The sequence below is a fragment of the Zootermopsis nevadensis genome, unplaced genomic scaffold (genome assembly GCF_977971745.1).
Source record: "Zootermopsis nevadensis isolate Lab colony 2312 unplaced genomic scaffold, Znev_1.0 Znev_ptg000030l, whole genome shotgun sequence".
NCBI classification, from domain to species: Eukaryota; Metazoa; Arthropoda; class Insecta; order Blattodea; family Termopsidae; genus Zootermopsis; species Zootermopsis nevadensis.
In genome coordinates, this window is record NW_028259162.1 from 18,310,949 (window position 1) to 18,325,728 (window position 14,780).

General features: G+C 34.8%; 1 protein-coding gene across 1 annotated transcript in view; it reads right to left on the bottom strand.

The window, feature by feature from the left end:
• Positions 1 to 34: 34 nt before the first annotated feature.
• The window catches only part of Fas3 (fasciclin 3), a 154,468-nt gene continuing 139,722 nt past the window's right edge, over positions 35 to 14,780 (bottom strand). The window contains exons 11-14 of the mRNA XM_022068120.2: positions 9,585 to 9,692; positions 2,714 to 2,834; positions 1,194 to 1,223; positions 35 to 620 (exon numbers count right to left, since the gene is read on the bottom strand). Of these exons, the coding sequence (XP_021923812.2) occupies positions 420 to 620; positions 1,194 to 1,223; positions 2,714 to 2,834; positions 9,585 to 9,692 (460 nt within the window). The 3' untranslated portion in view covers positions 35 to 419. The remainder of the gene's footprint in view (positions 621 to 1,193; positions 1,224 to 2,713; positions 2,835 to 9,584; positions 9,693 to 14,780) is intronic.

Sequence of the window (14,780 nt, forward strand, 5' to 3'; positions counted from 1 at the left end):
TTTTCTGCATCTCATAAATCATTTAAACTTTCACTAAATCATCACATTTTTATTTAAACTAAATTTCCTGCCTCAGCGACTGTTAATAATGGCCATTATAAATGTGGGATAATCCCAGAAGGTTCCCTTAAAATACACAGTGATAACACAATTATATTAAACTTATTGGTCCCATCAGTAATATAAACGTAAAGAGCAAACATAACAACTATAACAAAATATTAATACTCAGATTCTTGCACAGTGTTGCATGCTTCAAAAATTCATATAGGTCTATTACCAAAGTATAAAGTACAAAATATGGATGGCAACTTGTAATCATTATAAGAAAACAAAGTCTAATTAAAGATAAACTTTCATTACTTTAGGGAAATGAAGACAGTGGAATGAACATGATGTTCAGACAACAGTTACTTTGTTCACTGATCACCACCTTCCCCTTCCTCTGGTTTTGTATGTATGATCTCAGCATATTCAGTCTTATCATCCTCCCGACGAACAATGGGCCTCCGTGTTGATTGCAGATCCAGTTCTGCATAAACCACATCCTGTCCATGTGGTTTCCCTTTTGCTCCCATAGCAATATGTTCACTACTTTCCGTCCCAGGGTTTTCCATTTCCTGCCAACATAACAAATTCACGAGCACGTACACTACCAGCCAACTGACCTACATAATGCACCGACTAATGAACCACTCAGCTAAGTCCAGAACCTGAAGACTCAATACTAATAGCAGAATTTCATAAGTTAAATATTTTTATGGTATTTATGGTCTTTGAACTGTTTGTGATAAATTTGATGTTTCATTTTAATGTAAAGATAGCTTTGGCTTCTTTTTACAAATAATAGGCTCCTCTTTACTTGAGGACTATAGAGAATTGCACCCTCTATGCTAATACATATACTCATATCTCACTTCTTTTTGCATTACAATTCTACAGTTGCCTCATAAAAGTGACAACACATACGAAGAGGTACTAACAAAATCTTCAAAATTCACTACAAAGCAGAGGAATATAGAGAAATATGTAGTAGACCATTAAAAATGGCTCTGATGTCAGATCAGACTTGAGTCTAATCTTTAAAGGAAGATAAAGAGGAAAAGAAGGAAACAGGGGAGGACAAAGACAAAAGAAACTAGAGTATTTTAGTACATTTTCATTGTTTATACCAATTACATCATGAAACATACCTTCTCAGTCTCCATGGCTACATTTTGCAACTGAAAAAAAAAGAGAAGAAGAATCAGTTAAAAGTAATTAAAATAACCAGTTTATTTGAGGTAATAGTAATTATAAAGTGGCTTTGCATGGATGCATGCACACACACATTCTATGGATCCAAAATTTAGTAAGACTGACTACAGGATGTGAAATACATCATAAAGTACAAAACATACTGAGGAGTACAAATTTAAATATTAACTAACATAAATTTTAAAAAGGGTACACTAAAAAACTGTTATACAGCAGATATGTTAATGATTTATACTAAATAATTAAAGTAACTTCTAAAATGATTATGAGTCCTTTTTAAACTATAGAAATTCATCAGCATGCAATTCACAAATGTTTGTAACATAACTATAATTACTGTGAAAATCTTGCTTTTCATAAGATGGTACAAAATGGACTATCACATTCAATTCTACTTTGAAACATGACTTTAAACTGTGTTTAAGCACCACTGCTCATTGCTCAGTATTCTTCACACTTAATTTTCCATTTGTGTAACATTATAATAATTCTTGCAACAATTGCTATTTTGTTCATTAGAATATATTAATCTGTTCAGCAAGGTGTTTTTAGATACTTGTACTAACTGCAAGGAATTAAAATGTTGCTTAATACCAGGGTGGCTCAGTTAGTATATTGACTGGCTATGGACTGGACGACCAGGGTATGATCCCGGACGGGGACAAAGGATTTTTTCTCTAGCCTCTGTGTCCAGTCTGGCTCTGGGGCCCACCCAGCCTCCTATACAATAGGTACCAGGGTCTATCCAGAGGGTAAAGCGCGGCCGGGGCGTGATGCTGACCACTCGCCTCCACCTAGTGCCGAGGTTAAGAATGAGTAGGAGTTATAAGTCCTCTCACCCCAAGCACCTACAGTTGGACAGCTTCACTTTACTTGTAATACATTAATAAAGTTTAGAAATATCTAACTGCTAATGCTGAGCAGTTAACAGGGAGCTGTTAACTTCTAGTAAAAAGACATTTAAAAAAAATATTAATCAATGAAAACCCTTTGACCACCATGACTTGCATATCTTGAGTTAGAAAATGCTGTAATAAATTGCTTTGCCTGAAATGTCCTGGCCTATAACTTACCAGCAATTTTTAAAGGTTTCTGATGAAATCTATATGAAAATGACTGTCGTCTGAGGTGCAGTGCCATGTAGTCTGTTAAAAGTTTACCAGTGTTTAAGGGATCTTTTCTGCCTCCATAATCAGGGCAAATGACCTGATGATGGAGGCACAGTGCTACAACCCAGAAGACAGCTATCTCCACACTCACTGTTGTGAGAACCTCAAAACCTACTGAGATCTATATGGTTAGCAACAAATCTTACACACTTATTTTACACTCTGCTATCATTTGGAAAATAGTTATCTGTATGCTTCTTGCAACATAAATTGAGCTAAAACATATTCAGCAGTCAAAGGGTTCAGAAGACTACTTGTAACTAGTAACTTGTTGGTGAAGTCCTTACTTTCAAGTCCTCAACATCAGCAGCCACCTTGTCCTTTTTCTTATTGAGGATATATGTGAGGTTCATCCTGGGTTTCTTGCTCTTTTCAGCTGGCCCATGGTCAGCACTCTCGGTGTCACTACTGCAAGCAGCAACCAGCTATCTCAATGCGAACTTTGTAAAACCATAGGATTTGTCATTCTCACAGTGGTGAGTACGAAGATGGCTATATTCTGGGTTGTAGTATTGTGCAGTCTGGTAGAAGTTTACAAATGTTTCAGAGGTCCTTGCTACCTCCATCATTAGGGCAATGAGTCATTACCCTGATGGCGGAGGTACTACAACCCAGAAGACAGCCATCTTTTTAAGACAGGTCTCTCTGTTTACTTTACAATGCCATGATATAACATACTGGCCAATTGAACAAAACTTTAAAAGCCTGTACACAATAGAAGATTTGGAGGTAAAACTTATGTCAGCTTCCAGCTTCCCACTCTGCTTTAACACCTAAGAAAAGAATTCCAAGTACCAAATGAACCAGAGGACAGATAAGAGTTAGAAGTTATTTTACAAATGTGATGAAGAGAAAATTCCCTGCTTTTCATAGGAATCAAACCCTGGCTGTCAAACCCATAACTGGTCACTTAACTGCTCATAGGAACAAAATATACATGCAGAATTTTGGTTTAAAATTTTTTCACTCAAACTATATCGTATTCATACAAATCAACAATGATGTTTGAAGTGCAAAATGATGACCTTCAAATATATCACTGAACACAATTCAAAGACAGGAGTAAATCTTGATACTTAAAATTTATGATGAGAGACAAGACCCATCCAGTACCACGACTGGTTAGATGCTGGATGTCCAGGGTTCAAACTTGATAGGGGTGTTTAGATTTTTGTCTTCCCCTCCACGGTTCTGATATTAATCCAGAGTGCTATCCAGTTGGTATTAACCCTTAGAAGCCCAATGGTAACTATGTTCCACCTACTTCAACAATCACTGACTGTACTTATGTACTTATGGGTTTGTTTACTGTAAACAGGGATTATTTCCTAAAACATAATTAACCAGATGATATGGAAAGTACACAAAGACTGTAAATGCCACAAAATGAGATGTTTGTAACAGAATCTCCTAGTATACAGGATATCTGTCCTTTCTTACATCCAATCCTGCATTCACATCATAGGAGCAGAACAATGTTCAAGATGATATTGTAATAAGCCGGAAAATAAATGGCTACCAGGTCAATGGTAAACCTATTACATGCCCAGCAAGCCAAGAGTGATTTGGATCTGTTTTAAAGAAACAACCTAGCCTTAGACCAGAGAAACTTGGCTGACAGACAATCCACATACAGTTTAAAAAAAGAAGACCTGTGATTGTCTCAAAATACTGTTCCATTTTTGAAATATATGCTGCATTACATTTTATTAAACTTTCCTGTAATAATCTTAAAACCTTGCATACCATGCAATGTTGAATATTTATCTAAAATATGTAAAATCATGCATACAAACGAAACTGTTTACACTTTGAAAAACACTTAGTGCCAAACACATTTTGACCTCAAGAGGTCATCAGTGGCAAAAATATTAATTCATTTGATTTAATAGACAGACTAATGAATTAATATTTTTGCCACTGATGATGACCTCTTGAGGTCAAAACGTATTTGGCACTCCATTTGTGGAAATAAGCTGAGTTTCTAATTCAGCTATGATTCCTCTTCGTAAACATATTCAAACAGCGACAAAACTACTCGTAAGAGTTAAAGTGGTCATTGGCACTCTGAATGCTAAACAGCTCGACTTTGAAGTTATCAAAAAAGAGGGAATGAGAAAGAAAGAATATAAAAGAGAAAAAATTGCCTTTTATGGATTCAAACTTTGTTATAATTATGCACATAGTTTTGAGACTATTCTCTATACCTGAAGCTTAATTATCCAGGAACAATTTCTTCCATCTCTAACTACATTGACAAAGAATGGCTGAAATCATTATTTTTTCTATTTCTATACACTGTATGATAGCAATATGCAAAATATAATAATTTACTATAAATGTATTTGGAAATTATAACTATAATTTTCATTGATATCTGTACAGTAGTCCCTCACCAACTGTGGGGGCTACGTTCTAACCTAAACCTGCAGCTGACAAACCTGAGGTTATAAAACATCAGGGCATAATGGAAGATCAGGGTTAGATGGCCGTGATCCTTTTGACACAAACCTAAAAATTTTGTAATTTACAAGTGATGGATAAAAAATATAAAGTTATGAGCTGCTGAGGGTTGATTTTCAGAGTAAGATGTTCAAGGTGGGAGTTGCTCAATGATGCACTCTTAGTCAATACCGCAGTAAATAAAATAGTATACCTAAGTACACGGTATCAGTACTTGGTTTCCTTTAAACAGTTTATAGTTATTCATCTGATTTTATGGAATTCAGATATTCATCACCAAGTTTAAAATCACTGCACTAAAACCTATTCTCAACCAATTACAAAAATTATCTTCACAACCTGTTTCATTAAGGCCAATATTATCTACCCATCTGTATATCTGTATTCCTCCTCCTTGATGCATTCACACTGACAATACTGGATAAAAGAGTACAAAGTAAAACAGTATACTGCTTCAATGATGGCTGACTTCCGTGTTGCAGCACCATGTAATCTGGTAGAAATTTACCTCCACCTTCAGGGCACCCTGATGATGACGTCAGCAAGGACCTCTGAAATCCTGGTAAACTTCTACCAGATTACACTGTGCTGTAATCCAGAGGACAGCCATCTTTGTACTCACTGTCATGAGAACTTCAAATTCAACTTTGTATACTTCTTATTAAGCATATGTATTAAAAACAGTGGCTGAAGAAACTCATTGGTGAGGAACTCCTGTATTTAATCCAGCAAATTAATAGAATTACATGTAAATGCAAAAGTAAAACTTTGCACATTTACCTGCATCTCTTGCCCCATGTACAAAATACATACACCACACATACCATGTGACAAAGCAATATGGCACTAGAGATTCTGTGCCTTTGATAATGCAGGTACACAGCTGTTACATGAATTTCAATAAACAAAATAACAGTATTTATGGGGCAGTGGGATGTTCATATCACACGTAACAAAAGACAAACATGGAAAAAACACAAGCACGTTATCTTACATTTATAAATTACATCTTAAAAAACTTCAGCATCAGTTGCTGTATTTTGTGATACCATCAATACATTGTTGATCATTACTCATTAAAAGCAGCGTGTACAAATCACAGCAGTTATTTTTTGTTGCATCATTTTACAAAATGCTGAAATCAACTTTTACATACTGATCCCTGAAAAATTAGGTAGTTAGGTTAGGTTAAAATTATCAGTGGTTGGTCATGCTTTACATTGGTAGTGGGGCACTTCTACAACAAAATAAAAAATATATAATTCTAGCACATTTTAATATCGCCAAATATATAAAAATATCATTTCTACTAAGATATTTTGAAGTAATTTTAACAAAACTAAAATGCTAACACATACTTTTCATTACATTTTTATAACAATACATTTATGGATATTAATGGAAGATGAAAAGTAACAAAATACTTCTTCTAAATGGATGTAAATGCGTTAATATTTATTTACAAAACTGGTTGTTATTTTCCTCTCATTATTTTGACAAATATTTCTTAATCTTGATCATCATTCACTTCTTCATTCAGAGTTATTTGTTTAGCACACTCTGTTGGTAAACTATTATGTACTATGTACTTTCCTTTCATCCACATTTCTACATATTCATTTACCCCTTTGTCTGTTATTAAAATTGTGAAAATTTATCTACAGTTCAAAGAGGGCTGTTTTCTGGGATGTTACACCATGTAGTCTGAAAAATAATAACCAATGTTTCAGAGAAGCTCACTGCCTCCATCATCAGGGATGAAAGCAGCAAACTGCTCTGAAACAGCAGTCAGTATCTATCAGACCATATGGGGAAAATCTTAGAAGATAGGCATCTTCATACTCATTGCTGTCAGAACCTGAAATCTCATCTATTTATAATGCAGCTGTTGAAGTCGGGTAACAAACATGTAAGTTTCTTTTCCGCTATTAGCATGAGACCGTTTTTCAGGAAAATACAAGAATGGAAGAAATTAATAAAATTTATAAAAAACTTCTCTTCCATACAAAGTCACTAACTCAGTTTTCAATTTATTTTAACAAAGGAAAGGACAAGATTTGACTGCTCCAAACCTTTTATATCTCAGGGATCAGATTATGTACTTTTTACATTACATACATAAGAGGTCAATAATATATTAGAGCATGCATATTAATAAATAGTTATTCTAAAAACAACAGAAATATACACACAGTTTAAAGCAAAGCTAAGCATAGATGGATTGTTGGTTAGTCTTGTTACAAAGCGCAATAAAAGACACAGCAATACAGCACTTTAAGATCATACTTGATTTTATCTTCTTGAGCCATGCACCGCCCCATGCAATGGATGTATCCAACTGCCACCTTCAGTGTTGTCAAATCTCTCACTTCCAATCACAGGGATATCAAATCTATTCCATCAAATACACCCCATGCAATGGTCCTCAAAAGATCAGGCAGTCCAACATGGTTCTTTATCATCAACAATTTACATGTTTTCAATAACTGTATTGGTTAAAGTGAAAACTTTTATACCAGCCAGGGACAGAACTTGGGTTTTGCACTTCCCATGAGACTTTCTCAACTCCCGAGGATACCAGAGACATCAATAAAGAAGATGTCAATATTCTTCACTCTAGTGACCCAAAATCTCAGATCTGTGACTTACTGATTAAATTGGCAACATTTAACTTCATTTCATTTTCAGCACTCACAAACCTTGCAAATTCTGATGTACAATGTTTTGGTTCCATGAAAAATTTTATGTCAATTAGGGTCTGGATCTGGGTCTTTAAATTTCAATCTGACAAACTGCATTAAAACACTACTAAAAGAAATCCACCAGTAAGATAAACTTCTTCACTCTATTACTCCAAAGTCTGAACAGTTACCACGTATAATTTGCTAATAATCAATAGCTTCACTGTTATTGTGAAGAAAAATAAGCTGGTCGTTTGTTTTTCATAATTTGTATAACTGTCAGAATTTAAATGTTAATGCAATACTTCATCCCCGCACACATAAATAAATATTCAATTTTTCACCTTTTAAAATATTTCTTTACTACTTTGTGGAATATTTCTAAATGTAATACTGACATAAACAGCACTCTCTAGATTTGGTAGAATTATTCCATCTTAATGTACAATGTTATTTTCCATGCTACAAACACTTATGCCATAATAACGAAATTGCTAACTTAATTCTTCAGTGGATCACTACTGTAAAATTTTTAAATTTTAGGATGGTCATCCTCTTTGAAATACTGTTTTATTACCACAGCTAGGAACGGAAATCTGATACAACCAAGCGTTAAACTTCCAAGAGATTTTAAAGTATGTGTGTTTACAAAACCACAATGACACTCTCAGATATCAAATGTACACCCCTGCTGCTAGAAAGAATAAATGTGTCACTTGATGAAGATGATCAATCAAAAGCATGAATTAAGAGACGAGGTTTCTGCTCTTTCTACATGAAGTCCATGTTTTGTGCAATGGTTCGTACACTCTATTAATTAAAACAAAAATGATTTTTTTTAAATATTTAGCTCTCTATTATGAAGTCGACAAGCATTATGAATCAAATGGTGATGTACTGTATGACAAAAATAAGGCATATTTCATGTTTCATTAATCTAGATTTATTCAAAAGTGACATACTGTATGGGGGACAAAGCACTCATTTTATTAGTATCCACAACTTTAATCTGTTTTTAGTCTAATGGATATTCAGTGATACATATTACGAAGTCTATTTAAAACTTCAAACAATGTGGAAGTCAACAAAATTAGTGAACAAAACTGAATCAGTGACACATTTTACCAATACTGAAGTTCTAAAAAATTCATTCAGCCAAAGCTGCAATAAGTATGATTTGAAATTCTAATGGCAGTGAATATGAATATGGCTGTCTTCTGGGTTGTAGTCTGGTAGAAGGTCAGAGGTCCTTGCTGCCTCCATCATCAGGGCAAATTACCCTTTTGATGGAGGCAACAAGGACCTCACCACAATACATCTCGGAGGACAGCAAAGCTGCATTCTGTATATATAGACAAACTGACTGATCTCAAGAACTTATGATGGATTTTCTTTGTTTAATAATGGAATCAAAGATTTATAAATTAACAATACTAAAATGCAGACACCCACATTTCAAACAGCAACGTTTTTACAATATTATCTGCCATATTTAAATTAGCTGCCTACGGTAAATAATAAATACAAGATTCCAGATCTGACAACAGATAAACTAGTTAACTATTTTTGATTGTTTTTATCACGTACCATTTTCTAACTGCATTCAGTCAGAAAAATTATTTCTTCTTACCATTTTAAGCAATTTGGAGTGTCAATCAATCTACTCAGCCTGCCCAACTAAAACCCTGATACTGAGAGTGTTTCCTTGGAAGAAAAATCAGAGTACAACTACATAGGTATAAAAATTGCATAATTCTGAGGGGTTTCCCTAAGAACTTCTAATCAATCGGTAATGCCAAAAGGTGGCTTACATACTTTTAGTGTACCAGGTATAAAAATTGCTTAATTCTGCAAGTGTTTCCTTAAGAAGGTCAGACCCATGTGGAATGCCCCCTTACTGTGGACCACTGCACTTGTTACATCCCTCAACATGTAGGTTAAGAGATGTAGAGAGATACAACAGTTGCATCTGTGATCTTGATTTGTGTTATGATGTGAACATCAATGTTCTTGCCTTTCATTCACTTTGACTGTTGCTGTCAAACTCTTTTGTTCATCAGGTGGATTGTCTCCTTTGTTGGGGTTAGAACCCTGTGTTTGCGAATCCTTTATGAATGTCTCTCTGAAAACCACATGCAACACAACTCTACAATATTGTTATAAAGCACTGAAGATAACATTTACACACAGAGTTTTACCCACAATGTACCAGATCAGAAACCCAGTCCAATAAAGTCTGTAATGCCATATAGAATATCAATACAACTGTTAAATATCATTCACATTTCATGATGTACCCCAGACCTGCCAGTATAAATATACTTAAAACAGAAAAAATATTTTCACACATCCTTAGTTACCAGAGAATGACAAACTGAAATACTATACACAATAGGAAGCAACTTAAATACCTGATATTTGTTCTTGCACTTTTAACTTTTTATAATTACGTCGTAACAAATCCAAATAAGATTCACTAAACACAGATAATAACTAATACCATAGAAAATCATAATTTAATAACAGAATGACAAATACTATGAAGAACTGACAAAACATTTCTAAGTAGAAATATCACTACTTGTCACTAGCAAGTCTCTCTGTTTATCTCAACGCTCAAAAAACAGAACTCACAGATGACACTGTGCAGCAATGTGGGTTGCAGTTATCAATTTCTATGACATTTCCCTACAATAAAGCAAGAAACAACAAAATACAAAAATAATGAAACTGGAGTCATGGTAGAAGTGATCTTTAATGGCCTGATGCCCCAGAATTTTATCCACTGACACTGAATACGATTGTCACTGAGCGCCAGAATTTGCTTCTCTAGATTTCAAACTCTTCTGAAGACTCTACAACTATCAAGTAAGTAATATTAATGTAAATTTGTGTGTCACTGACAAATAAATAATTGTAATTTATTAAGAGATGCCTTACACAGCAACTATAAAATTGCTATTCATCTCCAGAGATGACTTCTTCATTTATTCATTGAACAATATTGTTTTTACTAAGAGGACAAATGGCAAGAAATTATGTGGAGGTGGGCAAGTTAAAGGCACTATGCTGGAATCAACTGGCTGGTTTGTAGATTTAAATACAGATGTAACAAATGATAAAATTACTCAGTACTGAATTATTTGACAAGCAGGTAACTTACAAAACCTAATAACTGAAAAAACTGATCCCTAGATTTTAAAAATTTTAACATTCTTTGTTGTCCACTCAATCATAAGATAAAACATTTCATACCAATTCCTTTCAGACATTAAAACATTCTTCTTCATTTTCCGGCACCCTTTACAGGTCCACAACTTGATCTATGGACATTTGGTAAGACTCCTTGGACGAAGGATCGGCCCGTCGCAAGGCCTCTACCTATTTACAGGACAGCACAACACAGAAAAACATCCATGGCTTGAGTGGGATTCGAACCCACGGTCCCCGCGACCAAGCGGCACAAGACCCACGCCTCAGACCGCGCGGCCACTGTAGACCCCAGACACGAAAACATAACTGTAATATTTAAGAATACTCCCAAACTTTACAATGTCAGCTTCTGATTGGCTGTCCTGTAAAACTGCACATTTTGGAGTTCATAAGTTCTGGAAATTACCTACCTCTCATTTGATTCAGTGCCAAACATTGTCTGCAGTTAAAACAGCTATACTGAGGTGGAAAGGATGAAAAATAAGCAGTTATAGTAAATTTCTACCCAAAATTCACATGGCAGGACTGGGGTAAACCATAAAAACATAGAATCACCACTGTTGCATATAAGATCAAACAATACCCCTCATGAATAAATTGCATGTGGTCCCACTGTACCAAGATGCTTGATTCTGCTGCCCGATTTAGAAAGTAAGGACAATAACGGACAGACTCGTTTGAGATAAACATCTGCAGGATATGATTCTGACACCTTCTGAATAGGGGCACAGTGACAGACTTGGGTGTAAAACGATTAACTGGAAAGAGTATGGGAGAAAGTCTGGCATAAATCTGAATGAACTGACAAAAGCCATAAATTTAATAATGGATAAATCCAACAATACTTCAGCATTTTCTCTTCCATGTGAAATTGCAGCTACAACTACACAATGAGAAGATAAAACTCGTGGGACTAAGCAGCGTACTTTGCTTCTGTTCTTTTGGGAGTTTCAATTGTGACACAGTGGCAGCATTTGGGTTTGAATGATTATTAAAGTGTATTTCTGCACAGGAGTTATTGACTACAGAAAGATAGTTGGAGTTTAGTTTTTGGAAAGGAAAATGTTATTTTTCTCTTCACCACCATATCCAGAACATCTCCATGGCCCATTCAACCTATGCCAAGGGGTTACTGGGAGCCCTTTTCCTGGGGATAAATGATGCTAAACTGTGAGATGAGCCAGCCTTATAATTCATTTCTCTCAAACTCATTTTATTTTTATCTTTCCATTTCAAATGCCTTGTCGATCTCCTAAGAGGCCACTTTCAACAAATCTCCATAAATGACTTTATGCATTTCTTGTTTCCCTCATCCTAACAATATTAGGTGTGTGATGTATAATCAATAAAGTTCCTCTTTAGGCTATATATATATCTTAAACTGTCAATAAATTCTTTATAGCATTTAAATATTTTCCTCAGCATTAGCATAACTAATACATTTATAACTGATAGAGCAGATAAGCAGACCTATACTGTATTCACATACCATTATAATTTAATTAATTAATTTATACTTAAAAAAAACAGGTTTTTAATTTCACAACCATTTCCATGTTCTTCATCTGGAGAATTTACATTCCTTTCGGAATATAAACACTATGGTATAGCCTAACCATTGAAATTTTTGTCTATCATTGAGCATCACCAAAACTGAAGAGGAATTGATTCAAGATTATATACCCAGTCTTGCATTATATTCTAAAACAGATGAAAAGGTAATGCGTCACATTTTTATGTTAGAGAGCTGGATAAATGTACTGGTGATGGTGTGAGAGATACATAATATGCCGCAGTATGCCAACCAGCCCTGTGATAAAATTTACAGACATGCCAAAACATTTTCTCAGGTGATCAGCTGCACCAATTCTAAGTCAAATGCCAACATTTCAGAGACTAACCCTGTCTCCATCAACATGGTAAATGTGAGGAATGACCATCAGTCAGTCTTAGCAGGCCTCGTCCTTATTAGCAAGTTATATGATCGAGAAACACCTTATGGGGCAGTGATAGATGAGTATGGAGCAATGGTGGAATTGTGTTTAGAAGGGGAAAACTCTATTCCAGTTCCACTTTGTCCATCATAAATTTCACGTGAAGTCATCTGTGACTAAACCTGGGTCTATGTGGTGAGAAGCCTGTGTCTAGCTGCGTGAGTTGTAGCACTGGCTACGTATCAACGGTATAATTAATACAAGTACACTCTGTGCAACAGAAATCAAGTATCTGAAGTCCAAAACTCGAAGAAGTTTGAGAGAACAGCTGGCATCAGAATTTTAATCATTAGTTCATTTTTGTGCACATGTGGCTTTGATCTGTCCCACTAATTACAATTATTTGTGCCATACATTAATTAAGTGAAGAGACCAATACGTTTGCCTAATTTGATGGAAAATGTAAATTAATGTTACATTTCTCTGAGACATGCGAGTAGGTTCCATGGCAAAATAAAGGTGAACTGTGCACTTCACTTGACAAGCTGTATGGTAAGAGACTAGTATTGACGTGAAGATGAAATATTAGAGTTTAAGTCACAGTATAACCATATGCTTTAATGTATATGTTGTATTTCTACAAATATTCATTTAAACTAAGCAAGTTAATATTAACCAAACAGGAGTATATATATATATATTTCTTTTAATTTATATCTTAATTGCGTCATGTTTGTGTTATATCAATACATATATTTATTTTTCCAGTCTATACACAAAACTTGTTATAAAATAAAGTTGTTAAAATTATTTATAACATTTACAATATAAATTGCATTATGTTATATTTTATGGCGCTTTTCTGTGTCGTATAATATTACATTTATCACATTATCAGGCTTATCAATTCATATATTTTTAAAAATATATGAATTGATAAGCCTGATGAGCCACGGTGGTCTAGCGGTTAGAACGCTGGCCTTGTAATCCTGGGGTCTCGGGTTCGATTCCCGGCGGCGCCCGAATTTATAACTTGTGTTGGGCAAGGCCGTGGTCTAGGCAACACGGAGTTTTCCTCCGTGGCATCCCAACAATTACTCCATTCACACACAGAAGAAGGCAATGGCAAACCACTTCTGGATCATCTGCCAAGAACGTATATGAACAGGTCCCAGTCCGAGAAAAGGATGGAAGGATCCTGTTCATATGGACCTGTCGTCAGACAGAACACTAAATAATATAAAAGCCTGATGATGATGTGGTAAACATCGAAACATGTCGTCGAAATCAAAAGCGCTGTGATAAATGTAATATTATACGACACAGAAAAGCGCCATAAAATATAACATAATGCAATTTATATTGTAAATGTTATAAATAATTTTAACAACATTATTTTAAAACAATTTTTGTGTATAGACTGGAAAAATAAATATATGTACAGGAGTATATGTTTCAAAAATTCCATGTGGAATTCATATCAAGAACAACTAGAAATGGATACTGAGGTACATTAACTGTTATTTCAAAGAGAATGTGTGATTATAGCCTGTTTGCGAAGTGTACGCGGTTCTAACTTCTGTTACTAAGCAAACAGCAATAAAGAAAAGCCTATTATCATCTACATAGTTACTGTATTACTTGTTCTGCACTGGCAAGGTTAAAAATACAAGGGAAGCAGGTATTTAATTTATTTTTTCATGATTTGTTGTTCTATGGCATTCAGATTTGGAGGCTCCATGTTCAAATCTGACTAAAGAAACAATCTTATTTGCAAAAAAAGCACATAAAATCTCTTAGTGTCTCAATTATTACAAAATATGAATTAGTGTGTTGAAGGGCTGTTTTCAAGACTTTTTTTTAGTAAGATGCCCAAAACTCCTGAGCTTCAGCCACAGATCTCATTTGTCTCTGCATGGTACAGAAAGCCACATATGGACAATTATAAGGAAATTACAAATGACTGGAATTATGATGGCAGCTGTTAGCTTACATCACATCTGGTCTCAGACTTAGATTATCAGCGCTATTATTTTTGTTGCACAGGGCGTACATATTTTTCC